The following is a 19,370-nucleotide window of genomic DNA, read 5'->3' as shown; positions in this document are numbered from 1 at the left end:
TATATATAGAATGAACTTGCTTAATTAGACCTACTTTCTGATTTAACTAAACTTTTGCCGGCCCAGTGAAGCACCCCAACTTCTCTTTCAGGTAATTGTCAGCAACACAGCAGTAAATATCAACACGAAGCTGATTATTATTATAGATCACGCAGGGAGAACAAAGGGTAAAGTATTTAACTGCAGCAGTGTTTGACTATATTCTGCACAGTGAGAAAACCTGAAGTCATTTTCAAGGTCCACCATTTATTACTTATTTTCAGTCGGGTCAAGTTTCTAAACTTTCTAAATCTCCGTTTTCCGGCTGATGAAAAGAAAATAGTATTCTACCAAGTCTCCTATCTACCTACTTCAGGACTTCTGTGAGGAGCAAATGAGATGAGGCACGGGAAAACACTTCACAAACATTTGGTTAAAGTGTAAAATATTTGCATCTGGCTATAAAGTAAGTCGAGGTCCTGGGCTGAAGAAACTCCAAGGAGGCTAGTCACTAGGGAGAGGAAGCTGGGAGTTGCTACGTCTGGCACCCATAGTGACCGTTTCCGGGCTGGGCTGGGCTGTGGGCTGCATTTTGCGCCATGGGGTCTTGGCAGTGTTGGCTGTGATTTGGTGGGGTGTTGCTCTGGGGTGGTGGCTGGGCCTGTGTCCCACTTGGGGAAAGCCGAATGTTGGTTTGTTGGCACCAGGTCCGTGGTGCCAGCCAGTGTGCATCATGGCAGCTCCTGCGTTGAGCGTCTGCCCCCTGGTGGTCAATGCGCATCATAGTGACTGGTCAGACACTTACTAGTAGCATATTAACCTTTTAAATATATAGATAATTCACATACCATACAAATTACTCACTAAAAGTGTACAATTTAGTGGTTTTTAGTATATTCACAGATATGTGCTATTATCCCCTTGGTCAATTTTAGAAGATTTCATCACCTCTAAAAAAACAAATCCCATACCTTTTAACTATCACTCTTATACACCACACCCCACCTCAGCCTAAGCAACCACAAATCTACAGTTGACCCTTGAACAATGTGGGGGTTATGGGCACCAATCCCCCATACAGTTGAAAATTCGAGTATAACTTTCGACTCCCCAAAACTTAATTACATTTGTTCCTCAGTATCGTGGGGGTTGGTTCCAGGACCCCTGTGGATGTACCAAAATCCATGGTTACTCAAGTCCCTTATATAAAACTAGAGGCCCGATGCACAAAATTCATGCAAGGGGCTCAGCCCTTGCAGCCCCAGCTACCTCGGCCCTCATGGCCCCACCCACTGGTTGTTCTGGAAGGTTGTTCCGGAAGGTTGTTCTGCCGTCCAGTCTAATTAGCATATTAGCTCTTTATTATATAGAATGGTGTAGAATAATGTTCACATTCTTTCTGTCTCTATGGATTTGCCTATTTTGAATGTTTCATATGGATGGAATTATATACTATGTGACTGGCTTTTCTTCACGTCTTTCAGTTTTCAGGTCCATTCAAGCTATAGCATATATCTATACTTAATTCCTTTTTATGACCAAGTAATATTCCATTGTATGAATAGACTGCATTTGGTTTCTCCATTTTTCCCTTGATGAACATTTGGGTTGTTTCTACCTTTAGACTATTATTTTTTAAAATGCTATTATAAACATTTGCATGCAAGTGTTCTTTTTTAAATCTTCACCTGAGGATATGTTTTTATTTATTTTTTGAGAGAGGAAGGGAAAGAGAGGAAGAGAGAGAGAAACACTGATGTGAGAGAAACATCAATTGGTTACCTCCCATAAGCGCCTGACCAGGGATTGAACCTGCAATCTCGTTATGTGACCTGATTGGGAATTGAATCCGCAACCGTTTGGTGTACAGCACAAGGCTCCAACCAACTGAGCCATCCTGCCAGGTCATGTATACAACTTTTTATGTGAACATATGTTTTCATTTCTCTTAGGTATGTATCTTAAGTATATAATTGCTGGGCATATGGTCACTCTATATTTAATCATTTGAGGAACTACCAAACTGTTTTTCCAAAGTGGCTACATCATTTTACATCCCTACCAGGAATATATGAGACTATTAGTTAGCTATTGTTTCATAACAAATTACCCAAAACCTAGCATCTTAAAACAGTAAATATTTATTACATCACATTGTTTTTGAGGGTCAAGAACCCAGAAGCAGCTGAGCTGGGTGGTCTGGCTCAGGGTCTCTCATGAGGCTGGAGGACTTGAAGACTTGACTGGAGCTGAAGGATCCGTTTCCAAGGTGGCTTGCTTCCAAGGGCCATCTTGGAAGCTGCCTACCACATGGGATACTTATCCAACCACTTCCATCTCTCAGTAGGAGGGTAGCTCCTGGGATGTTAAGTCCTTGGTACTTTTGGCATCAACCAGAATATACTGAAGGCCCTATAATGTTAAAGAATACCCACAGGCAGAGAGAGAGAGAGAGAGAGAGAGAGAGAGAGAGAGAGAGAAAGAAGAAGAAGAAGAAGAAGAAGAAGAAGAAGAAGAAGAAGAAGAAGAAGAAGAAGAAGAAGGAGAAGGAGAAGAAATTGTCAGCCTGTATGAGCCATATTTGCAGATTCCACAGGAGACATGGCCAGGGAACCTGCCTTGCCTGTTACAGTGATCAAACCTGTCCCACATCATGTCTCCAGTATCCCCTTCCTTGCTGAAAGCCCCACCACCCCTCACACTTGTCGTGACACCAATCTCCATCCTCTCTCCTGTTGAACATGCCCTGCCTTTGGTCTCTTTCATGTCCTGTGGGACTTTGCTCTAGTTCTTATCTGCTCCCCCCTTAGTTGATCAACAGTGGTATCAGCAGATTTCCCAGGTCTTCTTCTTTACTTACTCAGTTGACTTTTTTTTTTTTTTGCTTTATGATTACAAAACCAATAAACGTTGATTGTTGAAAATGCAAACAACACAAAAATTTGTTTTTTAAAAGATGTTTTTACTGATTTCAGAGAGAGGAAGGAAGAGGGAAAGAGGAATAGAAACATCAATGATGACAGAGAATCATTGATCGGCTGCCTCCTGCATGCCCCCTACTGAGGATTGAGCCCGCAAGCTGGGCATGTGTCCTCACTAGGAATAATACTGTGATCTTCTGGTTCATAGATCTGGTTCATAGGTCGATACTCAACCACTGAGCCACGCTGGCTGGGCCAAAATTTTATTTTTTTGAGAGTGAAAGTCTCTAGAATCGACCACTGTTGCCTATTTGACAAATGTTCTACAACCATTTTTCATGCATACGCCCACCCAGTAATTTACATACTTGGGGAGCCAACCCTCCCTGTTGCTATGTTCCTCACAGGTTTCTCTTGGCAACTTATCTTGCCTATATGCCTTTCCCGGACAGCATGTGTGGGTCAGCCTGCACCTCTCACGTGCATGCCCAGTGCTTCTTAGTGTGTGTGTCTCATCATGTATGTTGCTCATTCCCTTTTGATGGAGTCAGCAGGTCCCTTTGGGGCCATGTCTCCTCTCCTTGCCCTGACTCTGATTTCACCTGCAGCTGGGGAGGAAGGGTCCCAGCTCGGGCTCATGTCTATCGTCTCTCGCTTTGTGGAAGGACATTCTCTGGACTCTTGTACGGACACATCCACGAAGTGCTGGGGAGCTAACAGCCCTGAGGAAGCCAGTTAGCCAATTACTTGGTCCTTCAGACGGATGGTTCTGGGAGCGTGCAGGACACTTCTTTTAGGAGTTAAGACAAAATATTTAGGTTTAGGTTGTCTCCAATTTTTCATTATTACAAAGATGAGTCTTCTTACACTCATCTCTGTATTTGAGTTACTATTTTCTGTAAATTTCTAGAGGTAAAGTTGCAGGGTCAAAGGGATAAACTTCTATATTTTGGTAGCTACTGTTAAACTTGTGCTTCAGAAATGTAATTCGCGTCCACAGTGAGGGAGCCTGTTTCCCTCTATCTGGGAGGTTGGGTACATACAGATATATATTCCCTAGTTTTGCTCACCGATACAGCCTGGGGGTAGCAACCGCCCAGTAGTAATGAGCATATCTGGTACCCAGGTGTTGGTCTCTAACCACCATTTCCCACTATAAAAGAAGCAGAACCCTGGGAAAATGCAAAGGAACAGTGCCTGGGTCATTGCCCCTCTCAGAATGAATACTGAATGAATGCTTCCCATGCAGAGTATGAAGAGAAAAGAATGGAATACAGACACAGGGCCTCAATTATGGGCCTCAAGGCTTCCCCTTCATGCTTGGGGCAAAAGCAGCCATAGAGTTTGGTGGCCAGTGATAAGAGACTGTATCCAGGTAGGGAAGTCACTGTCCCACGGCCAATGTAGAAATCCCTCCTTCTAGTGGGCCTTGAACTGCTGCCCTGCCACAAGTGCCACAATAGGACAAAGGTGAAGAAAGAAAAAGGAACCAGAGCTCCTTGGAAAATGGCTGATTCCAGGCTGGTCCCAAGGAAATACACTGAGGCCTGGAACATCTTATTATGTAAGAAGGTATAGAAATATACATGGTAAGGATGTATGAAAAGGATGCAGGAGATAGCTTGAAGGGGTTCCCACTGGCCAAATCTGGGATAATTTGAACATCAATGAATAATGATAATAAATTATTATCCATTGAATAAAATAAGAAATCCCTAGTCCATATGGATATAAATAAATAGTGAAAGCAAGAAATTTTTCCTTACAGTACAATGTCAAATGAAGAAATGATAGAATTAGAATACCATTTGGCAACCATCATAGTAATAATTAATTCCTCCAAGAATCATAAATGGATGCTAAAGTTAATGGGTAAGAGTTTGGTGAGAAATGAGACATATACATCACCTCAAAGTACCTCCCCACAAAATACATATTAATCCCAAAAGTCTCTAGGGGAGAAGCCTGGAAGATGCCCTCTCCATCAAGGGAATGAAGCCACCATCTTCAGTAAGGGGACAAGTAGAAGCTTCGTGCTACCTCCCAGGATGCAGTGACCAGGACACACCCCCTTTCTGTGACACTCCTGCCGAAAATGTGTAACCCGAGCCCGTTATTAGGAAACATTCAACAAACCATAATGGAGAGAAACCCTACAAAATAATTGGCCTATAATCTTAAATAATGTCAAGGTCATGACAGTCAAGGGCAGACTGAGGAACTGTTCCAGATTGGGACAACTGGCGGAGCTTGAAAGGGCGGCAGTGATGCCTCCCATGTTGATGTCTGCCTCGTGGTGACAGAGGAGAGGATCCCCATTTGCAGGAAAGACTGAAGTATTCGGGGAGCTTGGGCTTCAGGTCAGCAACTTACTCTCAAATGGTTCAGGACAAGAAGTCCTTGGTACTATTCTTACAGAATTATTCTGGAATGTATTTTGTCATTAAAAACTCCACAGGTGCCCTAACCGGTTTGGCTCAGCGGATAGAGCGTCGGCCTGCGGACTCAAGGGTTCCAGGTTCGATTCCGGTCAAGGGCATGTACCTTGGTTGCGGGCACATCCCCAGTAGGGAGTGTGCAGGAGGTGGCTGATCGATGTTTCTCTCTCGTCGATGTTTCTAACTCTCTATCCCTCTCCCTTCCTCTCTGTAAAAAATTAATAAAATAAAATATATTTAAAAAAAAAACTCCACAGGTTCCTGGGAGCCTATAAGAATGATCTAATTTTATCCTCACACCAACAGGCAAAAGATGGCTACCCCCACCTGATGGGTGAGAGAAATGAGGCCCCACAGCTGGCACAGGCTGTTGGGGCAGAGGGGGATGCAGCCAGGGCTGTGCTGTCTTAGGTCATTCAGTGGGTATGTGGTCAGTCAGTAGGTCAAGAGCAGGGCTTTGCAGGGGGAGTGGGTGCCAGCTGCACTCCCTTCTCTGAGAAATGGGAGGATGGTGCCTTCCTTGGGGGTGAACTGAAACAATATTGAGGTCTGGTTAGTGCCCACAGACCTGCACTGTTGGGGGTGGGGTACTGTCCCCACATAGGGGTCACACAGGGAACGTAACTGAGCCCAACTTCCTGGCCAGAGGTCTCAGCCAGGAAGTACCCATGCTGGGCCTGGCAGCCAAGATCTGGGAGGGAAGTGCGTTGTGTGCGGCCCCTCCCTCCTCACACTGGGCCTGGGGGGTCCTAGGTGCGTGGTAGGGGTGACACAGCAGAGAGTGTAATAATCGGATGACAAAGTGGCAGCCATATGGAGGGGGCCCTGGGTGCACAAGGGCATGTGTCTGGCTGGAGGTGACAGTGACACACCTCTGTGCCCAAGTTTTCCCACACCACCCTCGGAAGGTTTCTGCCCAGACAAAGCCTGACCCTATGGATGATCTGGAGAAAGGGCTGGCCAGGGACAAGCCACCGGAATTAAACAAGAAACTGCCTTTTAAAATGAAGAAACTATGTACTTACACATGTAATTATTATAGAAGGAGCAAATGTTGACTGTTGGAAAAAAAATTTTAACTGAAAACAAAAAGAATTACCTTCCCTCTTCCCACCCTAGTCTACCCACGAGAGAAAACCACTGTCAACTTCAGGATCTGACGCCCTAGACAGGCTGCCCCTCCGCAGGGCCTTGGGCTACACACTGACCTGGGGCCCACCCCTGGACCAACCTCAGCTGGCTCCCCTCTTATCAACGCTGAGAGGAAGATACAAGTCCCCATTCTGCAGATGAGGACGCTGAGGCTGGAAAGGGGAAGGCGCTTGCTCAAAGTCACACTCCCTATCCTTGCCCAGGTTCTTACTCTGGCTGCAGACGCTCTCCGTCACAGCACAGGAGGCCTTTGCTCCCTTCCTGCTCAGAAGCGACTGCTCAGGGAAAGAGCGGCCTGGAGCAGAGTGGGGCCGGGGTCCTCCTGGGTCCTTTGGGGCCCTTCGAGGTTGGGTTTAGCCTGACAGAGTGGTCCTGCCCTAATAAAGGCCTGCTCAGTTCAAGCTGCTCATCCTTGTTTATAGCGCCTCCACCCAAACAGACTCAAGAGCTTTCTGAGAACGTGAGTTGCCGGATGATCCTAATGAGATCACCCAAGGGAGGACAAGGACTGCCGGCCCCTGTATACAAATGGGCCTGGCCACCAATCATAGCCTCTTTGTCCTTCAGTTTCTCTCTCTAAACCCCCTCTTCCCAGGAGATAAAGAACCTTTAGGTTATTTTCTCTCACTGCCTTGAAGAAAAACACTAACAATCACTTCCTTTTGTTCAGAAATGTACCAAGTGCCTGAGACTTGCACCTATTCTCGTTTATATGAAAAATATCCAGCCTGGGCCGGGTAGCTCAGTTAGTTAGAGGTCATCCCAATACGTCCAGGTTGAGGGTTTGATCCCTGGTCAGGGCACATGTAAAACGCAACCAGTGAATTCATAAATAAGTGGAAGATCAAATCAATGTCTCTGTCTCTATCTCTCTCTACAAAGAAAAAGAGAAAGAAAAATAGTCATCAAGTGGCTAAATGCTTTCTGGGCAATGCATCCTTTATTTCATTCAGTTCTTATAATAAACCTCATGAAGTAGGTCTGTTGTCATCCCCATTTCACAGATGAGGAAACTAAGGCATAGAACATCTAAGCAACATGTCTCCCAAGAATGAAAATTATAAAACTTCCGTCTCTGGGAAGTCATCTCAGCCACAACCCCACGCTGTGATCCCTTGAAGGGCACCAAGCCCCAACTAGGGAACTCTTGAACTTTTACCAAATATTCCAGCGCAAATTGGGTACCAACACTGCTCCCTGGAGAAAAGGACGGGAGTCAGCAGGGTGAGGAGAAGCTGCGGGGCTAGTGCAGTACACTCTAGGACCCGGGGGGTACCCCAAAGTGCTCCCAGAGGTCTCAGCAGCCCTCCCTTGGCAGATTTGCTGCTTGTGGACTTGGCCCTTAGTCTGGGTAGATGCCCACCAGACCAGGAGATGTGTTTACTCCAGGCCTCTTCCCTGTGAGTGTCTTTCTCCCGCCCCCCGCCCCCACCTCCCCATGGGCACGGCCCTAGGGAAGCCACCTCCGGACAGAGTAGAGAGGCAGCAGGATGTCATCGGGTTCTGATGGGACATGCTGCTATGGTGGTCTTGAGCCTGAGGACACAGGGCCCTCTGGACAGTGCTACAACCATGAATGGCCACTGGGCTTCTCCTTTTGGGGGACTACCTTTAGCTCCACGTGATCTTTGATGGCTGCTGATGCTCTGAGTGATGCAGCCAGCTGTAGGAATTCCTGACCAGTGGGAGCCCTTCTGCTTCTGTGAGGTAGAGAAGAGGGCCTTCTCCATCATTTCCTGGGCTCTGAGCACTTCCAAAGGGTCTACAGTGAGTTTCAGGCTGCTCAGAGTTTGTGCAAAGTGTTCAAAGTGGTGTGTGAGTGTGAGTGTGTGCTCCAGTGATGGGAGCGGTGTCGACAACACTAATCACATGCTAAGTGTTGTCTGTGACCCCATGTTTCCCAGCCATGCTGCCTGCCCCTCGTTGCTCATCTGATATGATAGCAGCCCTAGTCTTATTTTATTTTATTTATTTACTAGAGGCCTGGTGTATGAAATCTGTGTAAACGGGAAGGGGGAGGAATGCAGCGGGGGGGGGGGGGGGGTCCCTCAGCCCGACCTGCACCCTCTTGCAATCCGAGACTGCTGGCTCCTAACCACTCACCTGCCTACCTGATCACCCCTAACCACTTTGCCTGCCTGCCTGATCGCCTCTAACCACTCTGCCTGCCTGCCTGATCGCCCCTAACCACTCTGCCTGCCTGCCTGATCACCCCTAACTGCCTCTGCCTCGGCCCCCGCCGCAGCAGCTTCATCCAGAAGGACTCTGGAATGATGTCCAGAAGGTTGTTCGGCTGTCCCATCTAATTACGCTTTTATTATTATAGATTTTTGCAGCCCTGGTCTTGAAGGGTACACTGGACTCACTCATCCGGGGCTCAATAGTTAACTCTCTGGGAAACCCCAGAATCCTTTACCCCTAGGACTTGGAGACGATCCGCCCCTGCACTGCCAGAAACCTCCCCATGCCTAGAGCTATGCCTAGAGCTATGTTTATATGTGCAGTTCCTGGGAAGGCAGGCTGAGGGAGGCTTTGAGAGGGCCTAACTCCCAGTTTCCAAGGCCAGTCTCATGGGGCTGGGGGGCAGGGCAGAGAAAATCTGGGGGAAGGTCTTGCTTCCAGTTGTCACTAAGTGGAGATAATCCCACCCAACTTTCTTGAGTGCTGACCACATGCCAGCCCTGTGCTAATCTTCACACTCCATCTCATTGCGTGCGCACAATAGCGGTAACAGTGAGCACATTCTACTGGACAGAGGGGCTGGGTCTCTTCCCATTCCCACAGCTCACCGCACCCTTTCTGGGTCCTGGGGCTTTGTACTTAACCCCTCCCAGTGCTCCTCAAAGTGTGATTCTGGGGCTCTCAGGAAGGCATCTGTGGCCTCCCCCAGACTAAGTGAATCAGACCCTGAGACGAGGCCCAGGAGCCAGCGTTTTAGCCTGTGAGGCCCACATTTCTAGGCTCCCCTGCAAGTTCCTGATGAAATAACTTCCAGCTAAGGAGCTGCTGAGAGGGGGGAGCGAGCAGGGACGGTGCTCCCTGCTGGGTTTACATGCGTCCTGTTTGTGGGGGCAGGAGGAGGCTGGGGTCCCAGCATTCATGGCTCTTCCCTGCTGACAGCTCCCTCCTTCCCTGTGGACATCCTGCAATCAGGTGAGAGGGGCCTGGGGGACATCTGAGTGGAAGGGTATTGAGGGTGAGAGGACTTAGTGAGGGGGCCCAGGAAGGCAAGTGGGAGCCAGGGAGGTCCAACATCAGGTCAGACTTGCGTTCTTTTTCAGAAGGAAGGACCTGTACAAGGTTTCGAGCAGAATGACTGCGTTGGGGGTTCAGGAAAACGGGGCTGTGGGAACAGGGACTGGAGGGAGAAGGGAGGTTCCTGCAGTCGTCCTGGGAGGGCTGAGGGCCTCCAGGGAGAAGGGGGGAGACTGCTGCCCTGGACCTGGGATGGAGGAAGGGAAAGAGGCTGGTGTGAAGCTGGGAGGCAGGATGGGACCCTTGGAGTCTCATTAACTCCCCAGGGGCCAGTGGGATGTCCTTGGAGGCTCCTCTGAAATGAGGGGTAGGAGGAGGTGAGGCTGGAAGACACCCTAGTAAGGACTTACGCTGAAAGTCAGCCAGTTGCAGGGCGGCGACAGCGTGTGAGACGCAAATCACTCAGCCTTCATCTCTGAAAAACGGGTTGTCGTGAGGGTTCTGAGAGAGAACGGTGCGCCAGGAAGCGCCCCGTCAAACGCTTGGAAACACAATGATATGGTTTAGGTGGGTGTGTGCGTGGCCCCAGATGAGTGTGTCTGGCTGGATTCAGAGGCGGGGTGGGCGGGCTGCGGGGGGGCGGCCCTGCCCTCTGGTGGCGGTCCTGGACGGGGCACCCCGGCCACCGATAGGCGGGGCGGCGGGGCGACGGGCGGGCTGTTGGTGGGCCGGCCGCCGACAGGCGTCCAGTCTGCCAGTCCGCTCTCTCCTGGCGCCGCATCTGCCGGTCGGGTGTGCTCCGCGCCCCTGGAACTCGCGGCCGCGGACGGCATGGTAGGTGAGCGGGATGCCGCAGTGGCCGAGAGCGCTGTGGCTGGACGGGGCGTGGGGCGTGGGCACGAAGAGGCGGGAGGAGCGCGGACTGGGTCTTCCCCGGCGGTAGAGGTCTGAGGGTCCTGTTGGGGCGCCCCATCTCCGGGGGACTCGCGGATCATTTGTCTTACTGCGCGCGCCGCGGGGCGACCCTTCCCGGTGGTGTAGGGAGCCTCCCGTGGACCTGGGTCTGCGCCGCGCTGGTCCAGCTCATCCCCGCGCCTCCCGCCCAGCGGGGTCGGGGGAGGCAGAGGCTGCGCTCGAGTGGATGAAAATGCGCCAGGATCCCAAGATGCGGGGATTATGTGTGGGAGGGGCAGGGAGGCTGGGGGATTTTGTTTGGAGGGGAGGAAGATACTCTGATTAAGAATGCCTGGGGGTCCTTGTCACCCAGTTTAATACCTCACTGTAGGAAAAAAAAAAAAGAAAGAAAGAAAGAAAGAAAGAAAGAAAGAAAGAAAGAAAGAAAGAAAGAAAGAAAGAAAGAAAGAAAAAGGAGAAGAATGCTTGGGTCTGGGAGAGCAAAGGACCTGGAAAAGAAAGTAGTTGGAAGGTGGTTGCACGGGTATGTGGGCCACCTGAGCCCCCAAGCCTGTGACTGAAGAGAGGAAATGGGGCTGGAGGAATAGGGAGAAGACCCGGGAACCAGCCTGAAAATCCAGTTGCTGGAGGGGAGGGTTGATGGTGGGGGTGGGCTTAGGGAACAGGCTCCGGAGGACAGTCTGGGGCTGCTCCCTCCCTCCCCTGGACTGCCCTTCCCTTTCCATGTGGGGAGTAGGGTCATGTACTGTGCACTGAAACTGAGCACCCAGAATGTACCAGGTGCGCTCCTGAGAACTCTGTGTCGTCTCTCATTTAATCTTCACAGAAGCTGTAAGGTAGGCTCTATTGACACCCCCATTTCACAGACGAGGAGACTGAGGCACAGTAAGGGGAGGTAACCGCTAGGCTAGAGTGTGACAGAGCTGACATTTGCTCCCAGGACAGTTTGTTTAACACCATGGCCTTGGTTCTTAATCACTGTATATGGTGGACTGGCAGAGATGGGCAGCCCGAGAGAGGAGAGGGAACCCGAGAACTGAGAGTGTTAAGGGTGTCAAATATTTCAACTTCTAATAGTGTAGGTGATGGAAAACAGAAATAAGAATGAACTTTTGGCTATGGCCAGCATTGCTCAGTGGTTAGAATGTAGGTCTATGCACCGGAGGGTCTCAGATTCTATTTTCAGATAAGGGCAGGTACCTGGGTTGCAGTTTTGATCCCCACCACCCCCTCCCACCCCGTTTGGGGTACATGTGAGAGGCAACCAATAGAGCTCTCTCTCTCTCTCTCTCTCTCTCTCTCTCCCTTCCACCCTCCTTCTCCCCCCTCCTTTGCACTCTCTCTAAAAATCAATGGGAAAAATATCCTCACTCCTTCAGTGAGGATTAAAACAATAAAGAATCAACTTTTGGATTAGCATTACCATCTTTTAGCCCTGGGTCCCCTCAGTGACTCAGCCCCCTCTGTAACTCAGTCCCCTCAGTGGGGTGCTGATAACCTGGCCCTTCTGAGTGTCAGGCAGGCCTCTTTCAGGGATTAAACTCTCTCCAGCCTCCTAATAAGGAAACAGCTGCAGAGAGGTTACCAGGCAAATGGTCACACAGCCTGGGACTGGGAAGGCTGTATTTGAACCCAAGCAGTTGCCTACTGAGTCCTTGTTCTTCAAGACCACATGATACTGCACGTTGCCCATTTTACAGATGCCCAAACTGAGTACCTGTCTCAAAGTCTGTGGCTTGAAAGGGGAGAGATTCAAGGGAAAACTGCTGATGGCAAAGCCCATGTTCAAGAGGATTCATCATTTAGTCAAGGTTTCAATAGATTGAGAAATTTCAAATTGAAGTCCACTTGTTATCTTTTGTAAAAATATGTTTATTGGTGAGAGAGAGAGAGAGAGAGAGAGAAACATCAATGTGAGAGAAACATCAATCAGTTGCCTCCCATACATATCCCAACAGGAATTGAACCTACAACCTGGATATGTGCCCTGTGATTGGGAATCAAACCGGCGGGGCATGGGACAATCCTCAACCAACTAAGCCACATCAGTTAGGGCTTTATCATTTTGAAGATGTACTTTTATTTATTTAATTTTGGTTAATCCTCACCAGAGGATATTTTTTCCATTGATTTTTTTTTTAGAGAGAGAGTGGAAGAAAGGGGGAGAGACAGAGAGAGAAAGATTGATGTGAGAGAGACACATCGATTGGTTGCCTCGGGGATCGAGCCTGCAACCGAGGTACATGCCCTTGCCTGGAATTGAACCTGAAACCTTTCAGTCAACTGGTGACCATGCAGGTTAGCCCATTGCCCACAGGTGATGCTCTAACTGCTGAGCCAAACTGGCTAGGATAAGATGTACATTTTTACATCTCTGAAGTTGTAATGCATCTTACAATGGAAGACAGACTTCTTTCTCAGCAGTACATAAATAATGCACCTTTGGTTTAATGAATTACAACAGAGCCATGGTTCCCTAAGTGACTTTTCACTTGATCTTAGCCAAAAGGCCGAGAAGCGATCCCTAAGTGACTTTTCTGAGTGTCTCTGTATTCTGTTCTACAGGTTCCTTTCTGCCTCAATTGTTCCATCTTTCCTGGAGACATGTCCATCAGGGGTGCAAGGAGCCCGGTGCCCTGCAATGGCAGTAGGGAGTGGGGGCACTTTGAACCTGTGGATTTTGAACTTGAGGATTTGAACCTGACTGATGAGGAGCTGAGACTCAAGTATCTGGGGCTCCAGAAGACGGAGCTGTTCCTACCTATTTGTGTCACATACCTGTTGATCTTTGTGGTGGGCACCGTGGGCAACGGGCTAACCTGCATGGTCATCCTTCGCTACAAGGCCATGCACACGCCCACCAACTACTACCTCTTCAGCCTCGCAGTGTCGGACCTGCTGGTGCTGCTCCTAGGCATGCCCCTGGAGCTCTATGAGAAGTGGCGTAACTACCCCTTCCTCCTGGGTGCTGGTGGCTGCTACTTCCGCACGCTGCTCTTTGAGACAGTCTGCCTGGCCTCTGTGCTCAATGTCACCGCCCTGAGTGTGGAACGCTACATGGCCGTGGTGCACCCACTGCAGGCCAGGTCTGTGATGACTCCAGCCCATGTTCGCCGGGTGCTCGGGGCTATCTGGAGCCTTGCCTTACTCTGCTCTCTGCCCAACACCAGCCTTCATGGCATTGAGCTGCTGGATGTGCCCTGCCGGGGTATAGTGCCCGACTCGGCCGAGTGCAAGGTGGTCCACTCAAAGGCCTTCTACCACCTACTCATGCAGGCCACAGCACTGCTCTTCTTCTGCCTGCCCATGGCCATCATCAGCGTGCTCTACCTGCTCATTGGGCTGCGGCTGCGGAGTGAGAAGCTGCTGCTGCTCAGGCAGGGGCCCCAGAGCAGGGTCCAGCGACTACAGGATAGGAGTCGGACACAGGTGACCAAGATGCTGTGTAAGTGTTGCTGCTGGGGAAAGGGGTGATCGAGACAGTGGGTATGAGTCTGGGTCTTCCAGGGCTGGGGGAGGTGCTGCATCCGAGTTTATGAGTGTAAGGCTTGGAATCACATACCCCTCTGTGTGTGTGTGTATGCACAGGTGCACATACACATGTGCATGCATGCATACTGTTTTAGAAACTAACACCAAAGGTAAATGCTAATGACTTCTGGCAGGATCAGCTACATAATTTGCAGAGCCCAGTGCAAAATGAAAATTCAGGTTTCTTGTTAAAAAATCATTAAGATTGTCAAGACAGCAACAGTAGAGCATTAAACCATTTTAAACTCGGGCCCTGTGCAAATGCACAGGTGGCTCAGAGACCCAAACCCAGACGGGGCAGGCGACATGGCTGGGCTCCAGGATAACAGAGCTGTTCATGGCATCTGCACCCTCCAGGTCTCTCATCTTGGCTGCTAAACATGTCTTGGCTCTGTCCTTTCCTACATCAGCCTGGAAGGCATGGCCATAGGCTTTCCTGAGGAACCGTTCTCTTTCCTTAGTGGCTATTGAAAAGTTCCAGGAAAGGATTCTGATAAGTGGGGTTAGGTCATGGCCCATCCCCAGGCGAGAATAACAGGATGCTGAAGTGACTACTCCCACAGAACCATATGGGGGGTTCTGGGGGGATCTGCATATGCAAGATGATGATTTCTTCCATCTATGTTTGCAGTTCCCTGGGGACCACAGGAGTGATCATTGTCTAAAAGAGGATTGTCAGAAAATTAAATAAATAAATAAATAAATAAATAAATAAATAAAAATAAAAGAGGATTGTCAGGAGGGGTGTTTGCGAGGGTCAGAGCATAGGAGAATCAGGGCAGAAGTGTGGACTGGGGCCAGCCAGGGCATGCAGCTGGGTTGAGGTTCTAGATGTTACTGTGCTCTAGACGGGGCTCTTTTTCAAAAACAGTGGCCCCAGGAAGCAAGACAAACTGATACTAAGTCAGTCATTGATTTCCATCCCATCTCATTCCACCTTAGCAGGGCCTGAATCAAGCAGATGGGTTGAGCCAGGGCAGGACAGGCTGGTGAGGCCTTGGTCAAAGCCATGGGATTACAGCCAGCTAACTGAGGACTGCCCCATTCTCAGACAGAAGCCCACCCCCCACTCGCCCCCTGCCCTGGGTGTGGTGTCCCAGAGAGTGGTGTCACTTGTCATCCCCTGGAGTTCTCTGCTTGCTTCCCAGCTCTGCACTGTGAAGCCTGTACTACAGACCAACTGGCCCCTGCCCCCCGCCCCCCCCCCCTACCCCGCCCTCCTGTTTCAGTCTCCTCCAGATGACAAGGTCCAGGTCTGAGTCTGCTCAGCTGGCATAGTTCTCACCCTGGGCAGGAGGGCGGGGAAGATGTTTCCTTAAAGCCACCTTGGTTGCTGGCCTGGGACTCTGGCTTTCTTCTCTCTCTCCATCCCTCCCTTCCTCCTTCCCCCACCTTCACTTTCTGAAGGCCTACTGTGCAGCAGGCTGCGTGCTGGGGACATTGGAATCTGGGATTACGAGCAAAACCACACGAGGCTGACACTGCAGGGGAAAGATAGTCAGCTAAACAAACACAAGAAATAAGAAACAAAAATCAAGGCAGCCCTAGCTGGCTTTGCTCAGTGGATAGAGCGTCGGCAGCGTAGGCCTGTGGACTGAAGGGTCTCGGGTTCGTTCTAGTGAAGGGCACATGCCTGGATTGTGGGCTTGATCCCCAATAGGGGGCATGCAGGAGGCAGCCAATCAATGATTATCTCTCATCATTGATGTTTCTCTCTCTCTCTCCCTTCTTCTCTGAAATCAATTTAAAAAAATTTTTTTTTTTAAATCAAGGCAGATCCGGTGACAGAGACCCAAGAAGGTCATGGCTGGTTAAGACTAGGGCTGGAAGGAAGCTGGGGAGAAAGAGTGAGGGCTTGGCCAACCTGTCCTGTCTTTTGCTGGATGGTAGGGGATGGGATCTCAAGAAGCCAGCAGTTAGTACAGGGCAGGATATTCAGCTGGGCCTTGGAGAGCTGGTGGCTGGGGCTGGGAAGGCTCTGGGGCCAAGGCAGACAAGGGGAGGTGTTTGTGTTTTCTCTGGCCCCTTAACCTCCATCTACTGCTGTCTGAACATGGGCCCCATTCTTCTGCTTCTCTCTGCTTACCCATCAGTAAGCATTGTCCCTGAGTGGGCACCCAGGGTGGGCCTTAGCCACACAGTCTGCATCACGCTGGGGCTTAGTGTCCAGAGCTTAGAGTCACCTAGTTCCAAGCTCCATGGTGAGATAGTCGGGCTGGGCCAGCTTGGCTCAAGTGTCCACGCCTGGCCCAGGGGGCTGTGGCCAGGGGCAGGGCACACACCCACTGCCCAGTCAGTGACAGTAGTGAGAGCAGCCTCTCTGAAGGGGGGTGGCCAGGGCAGGCGAACTTCTAGAAACTTCCAGATGGACAGTGGGCATGGGTAGCCTGTGGAATAGGAGGGGAGGGGAGAATGAGCAGACCAAACTGGAGCAGCACCCAGTCTCCTTTCTCTGCCCCTACAGTTGTGCTGGTCCTGGTGTTTGGCATCTGCTGGGCCCTGTTCCACATCGAACGTCTCATGTGGAGCTTCGTGTCCCCCTCGACCGAGTGCCTGCTCGTGGCCCACCAGTACGTACACATCATCTCTGGCGTCTTCTTCTATCTCGGCTCTGCTGCCAACCCCGTGCTCTACAGCCTCATGTCCACCCGCTTCCAGGACACCTTCCGGGAAGCCCTGTGCTTGGGAACCCGGTGCCGTGGCCACAGACGACGTCACAGCTCCCACAGCCTCAGCAGGGTGACCACGGGCAGCACCCTGTGTGACATGGGCTCCCTGGGCAGCAGGGCCCACCCTCTGGCTGAGAACTATGACCCAGAGGGACAGCAAGAGACTGACCCCTCCCTCCATAGAGGAGACTCACAGCAGCTCCACCTGGAGGCACCAGAGGGCCACTTGTAGCCACACCTGCCCTCCTCTTCAGTGATGTCTTCATGCCTGTCCCCTTTATGCCCTGTTCCCCCTGCAGCCACCTTAGTGACTCCTGCCCCCACCATGTACTAGAAGGGATATACGATTACCCTCTAGGCCCCTAGGCCTCCAGTTAAAGTCCTTCCCTGCAGGAACATCATAGTCGGTTAACTGGCACAGCACACCTTCTTTTGGGGACATCCCCACTCCTGCCAGTTTCCAAAATGTTTTCCCAAGGCTCTGCCTTCCCTCCCACTTTCTGTCCCTTTCTAGCTCATGGCCTGCACCTGGGGCCCTCCTCCTACCTGACCCCTCCCTGGCCTGGTCAGCTTATTCTGCTCTGGGATCTCCACTGGTGGCACTGTTGGGTGGCAGGGATGGCAGGGATCCAGGGGACCTGCTTCCAATCTTAGCCCTGTTGCCACCTTGCTGTGTGGCATCAAGCATATCAGCTCACCTTCCCAGGCCTTGATCCCCTGCTTGCAAAATGAAACGGGCCCCGATATTCTAAGTGCCACACTTTGACTCTTTAGCTGCATTTTCTGCGAGTGTGCGTAAGTCACTGCTGTAATGAAACCCACTGATACCCTCAGATTACCAAGACGGAAATTACTGTCTACGCACTCACCACCCCAACCCCTCTCCCTCCCTGACCTCCATACGCACCACCTCCCGTGCCCCCCTTCTGGTTGCACAACAATGTGAACATGCTCAAACAATATTCAACTGTATGCTTCAGGGATGGGCAAACTTTTTGACTCGAGGGCCACAATGGGTTCTTACTGGACCGAGGGCCACAATGGGTTCTTACTGGACCGGAGGGCCGGAACAAAAGCATGGATGGAGTGTTTGTGTGAACTAATATAAATTCAAAGTAAACATCATTACATAAAAGGGGACGGTCTTTTTTTTTTTTAGTTTTATTCATTTCAAACGGCCTGATCCGGCCCGCGGGCCGTAGTTTGCCCACGGCTGGCTTAAATGGTTAAGATGATAAATTTTGTTGTGTATTTACCAGTTTTTTTAAATCTAAGATAAGCAGAAATTGTCATTTATTTTTTTAAAGCCCCACACAACAGTCTGTAATACTTAGTAATCATTCGAATTCACTGTTTTTAAAACTTTTTTTTTTTTAAGAAGAAAGATGAGAACAGATTTAAGGCATTTGGTTCTAGAAACATTTACATTCTTCTGACAGTCTAAACCTCTTCAGCACAGGCCTCACCCTCTGAAGTTCCTGCACAGGACAGAGCAGGACAATTGGGGCTGTTTAGGAACAGATGTCAAGGCCAATAGCCTGTAGAGCAGCGGTTCTCAACCTGTGGGTCGCGACCCCTTTGGGGGTCGAACAACCCTTTCACAGGGGTCGCCTAAGACCATCGGAAAACACATAATTACATATTGTTTTTGTGATTAATCACTATGCTTTAATTATGGTCAGTTTGTAACAATGAAAATACATCCTGCATATCAGATATTTACAATTCATAACAGTAGCAAAATTACAGTTATGAAATAGCAATAAAAATAAGTTTATGTTTGGGGGTCACCACAACATGAGGCACTGTATTAAAGGGTCACGGCATTGGGAAGGTTGAGAACCACTGCTGTAGAGGTACATAATGAAGTATTTACAGACAAAATGATAGGATGCCTGGGATTCACATTAAAATAATTAAGCAAAAAAGGAGGAGGGGGAGGGGGGAAGGGAAGGGGTGAGGAGGTAAAAGTGAGGCAGGGAATAGCTGAGAAAAGAATGGCAAAAATATTGAAGTTTTGCCCTGGTTGGTTTGGCTCAGTGGATAGAGCGTTGGCCTGCGGATTGAAGGGTCCAGGGTTTGATTTCTGTCAAGGGCATGTGCCTGGGTTCCACTCTCAATCCCCAGGAGGGAGCGTGCAGGAGGCAGCCAATCAATTATTCTCTCTCATCATTGATGTTTCTCTCTCTCCCTTCCTCTCTGAAATCAATAAAAATATATTTTAAAAAATATTGAAGTTTTGAAGCTGGGTGATGGGTAAAAGAGGATTCATTTTTAATTTCTCTACTTAATGTATGTTTGAAAGTATTCACAATAAAATGTTTTTAAGTTTGCAATAAAGATTCACCTATTTCTCTCTCCATCAACGTGACTGCCTTTATTAACAGCTCTCAGCACCTGCAGACTGGGGTTCCCAGCCTGGGGCTAAGGAGGGCCTCCCACTCTCGCGTGCTGACCTACGGTCTCTCACGTGGCCTCGCTCCCTAGCAGGGGGGGCGGGGGGGGCTGGGCGTGGAGCGCGGGACGGGGGTGTCGAGCACTCTGCCCGCGTCGACAGGATCCCGAAACGT

General features: G+C 49.9%; 1 protein-coding gene across 1 annotated transcript; it reads left to right on the top strand.

The window, feature by feature from the left end:
• The first annotated feature begins 10,457 nt into the window (after positions 1-10,457).
• On the top strand, positions 10,458-19,106 carry NMUR1 (neuromedin U receptor 1). Its single transcript, XM_070423346.1, has 3 exons — positions 10,458-10,519; positions 13,166-14,045; positions 16,596-19,106. The coding sequence occupies exons 1-3, from the start codon at positions 10,517-10,519 to the stop codon at positions 17,030-17,032; spliced, it is 1,320 nt and encodes a 439-aa protein (XP_070279447.1). The 5' UTR covers positions 10,458-10,516; the 3' UTR covers positions 17,033-19,106.
• The last annotated feature ends 264 nt before the right edge of the window (positions 19,107-19,370 follow it).

This window comes from Myotis yumanensis, unplaced genomic scaffold, assembly GCF_028538775.1.
Source record: "Myotis yumanensis isolate MYYU_CA2020_CCGP unplaced genomic scaffold, mMyoYum1.0.hap1 SCAF_8, whole genome shotgun sequence".
NCBI classification, from domain to species: domain Eukaryota; kingdom Metazoa; phylum Chordata; class Mammalia; order Chiroptera; family Vespertilionidae; genus Myotis; species Myotis yumanensis.
Note: the sequence above shows the minus strand (reverse complement) of the source record. Positions and strands in the feature narration are given on the sequence as shown.

Bases quoted from the DNA above. Each gene is read 5' to 3' on its own strand.
- NMUR1 (XM_070423346.1), top strand. The intron at 14,046-16,595 runs GTAAGTGTTGCT...CTGCCCCTACAG, and splicing joins ACAGGTGACCAAGATGCTGT to TTGTGCTGGTCCTGGTGTTT.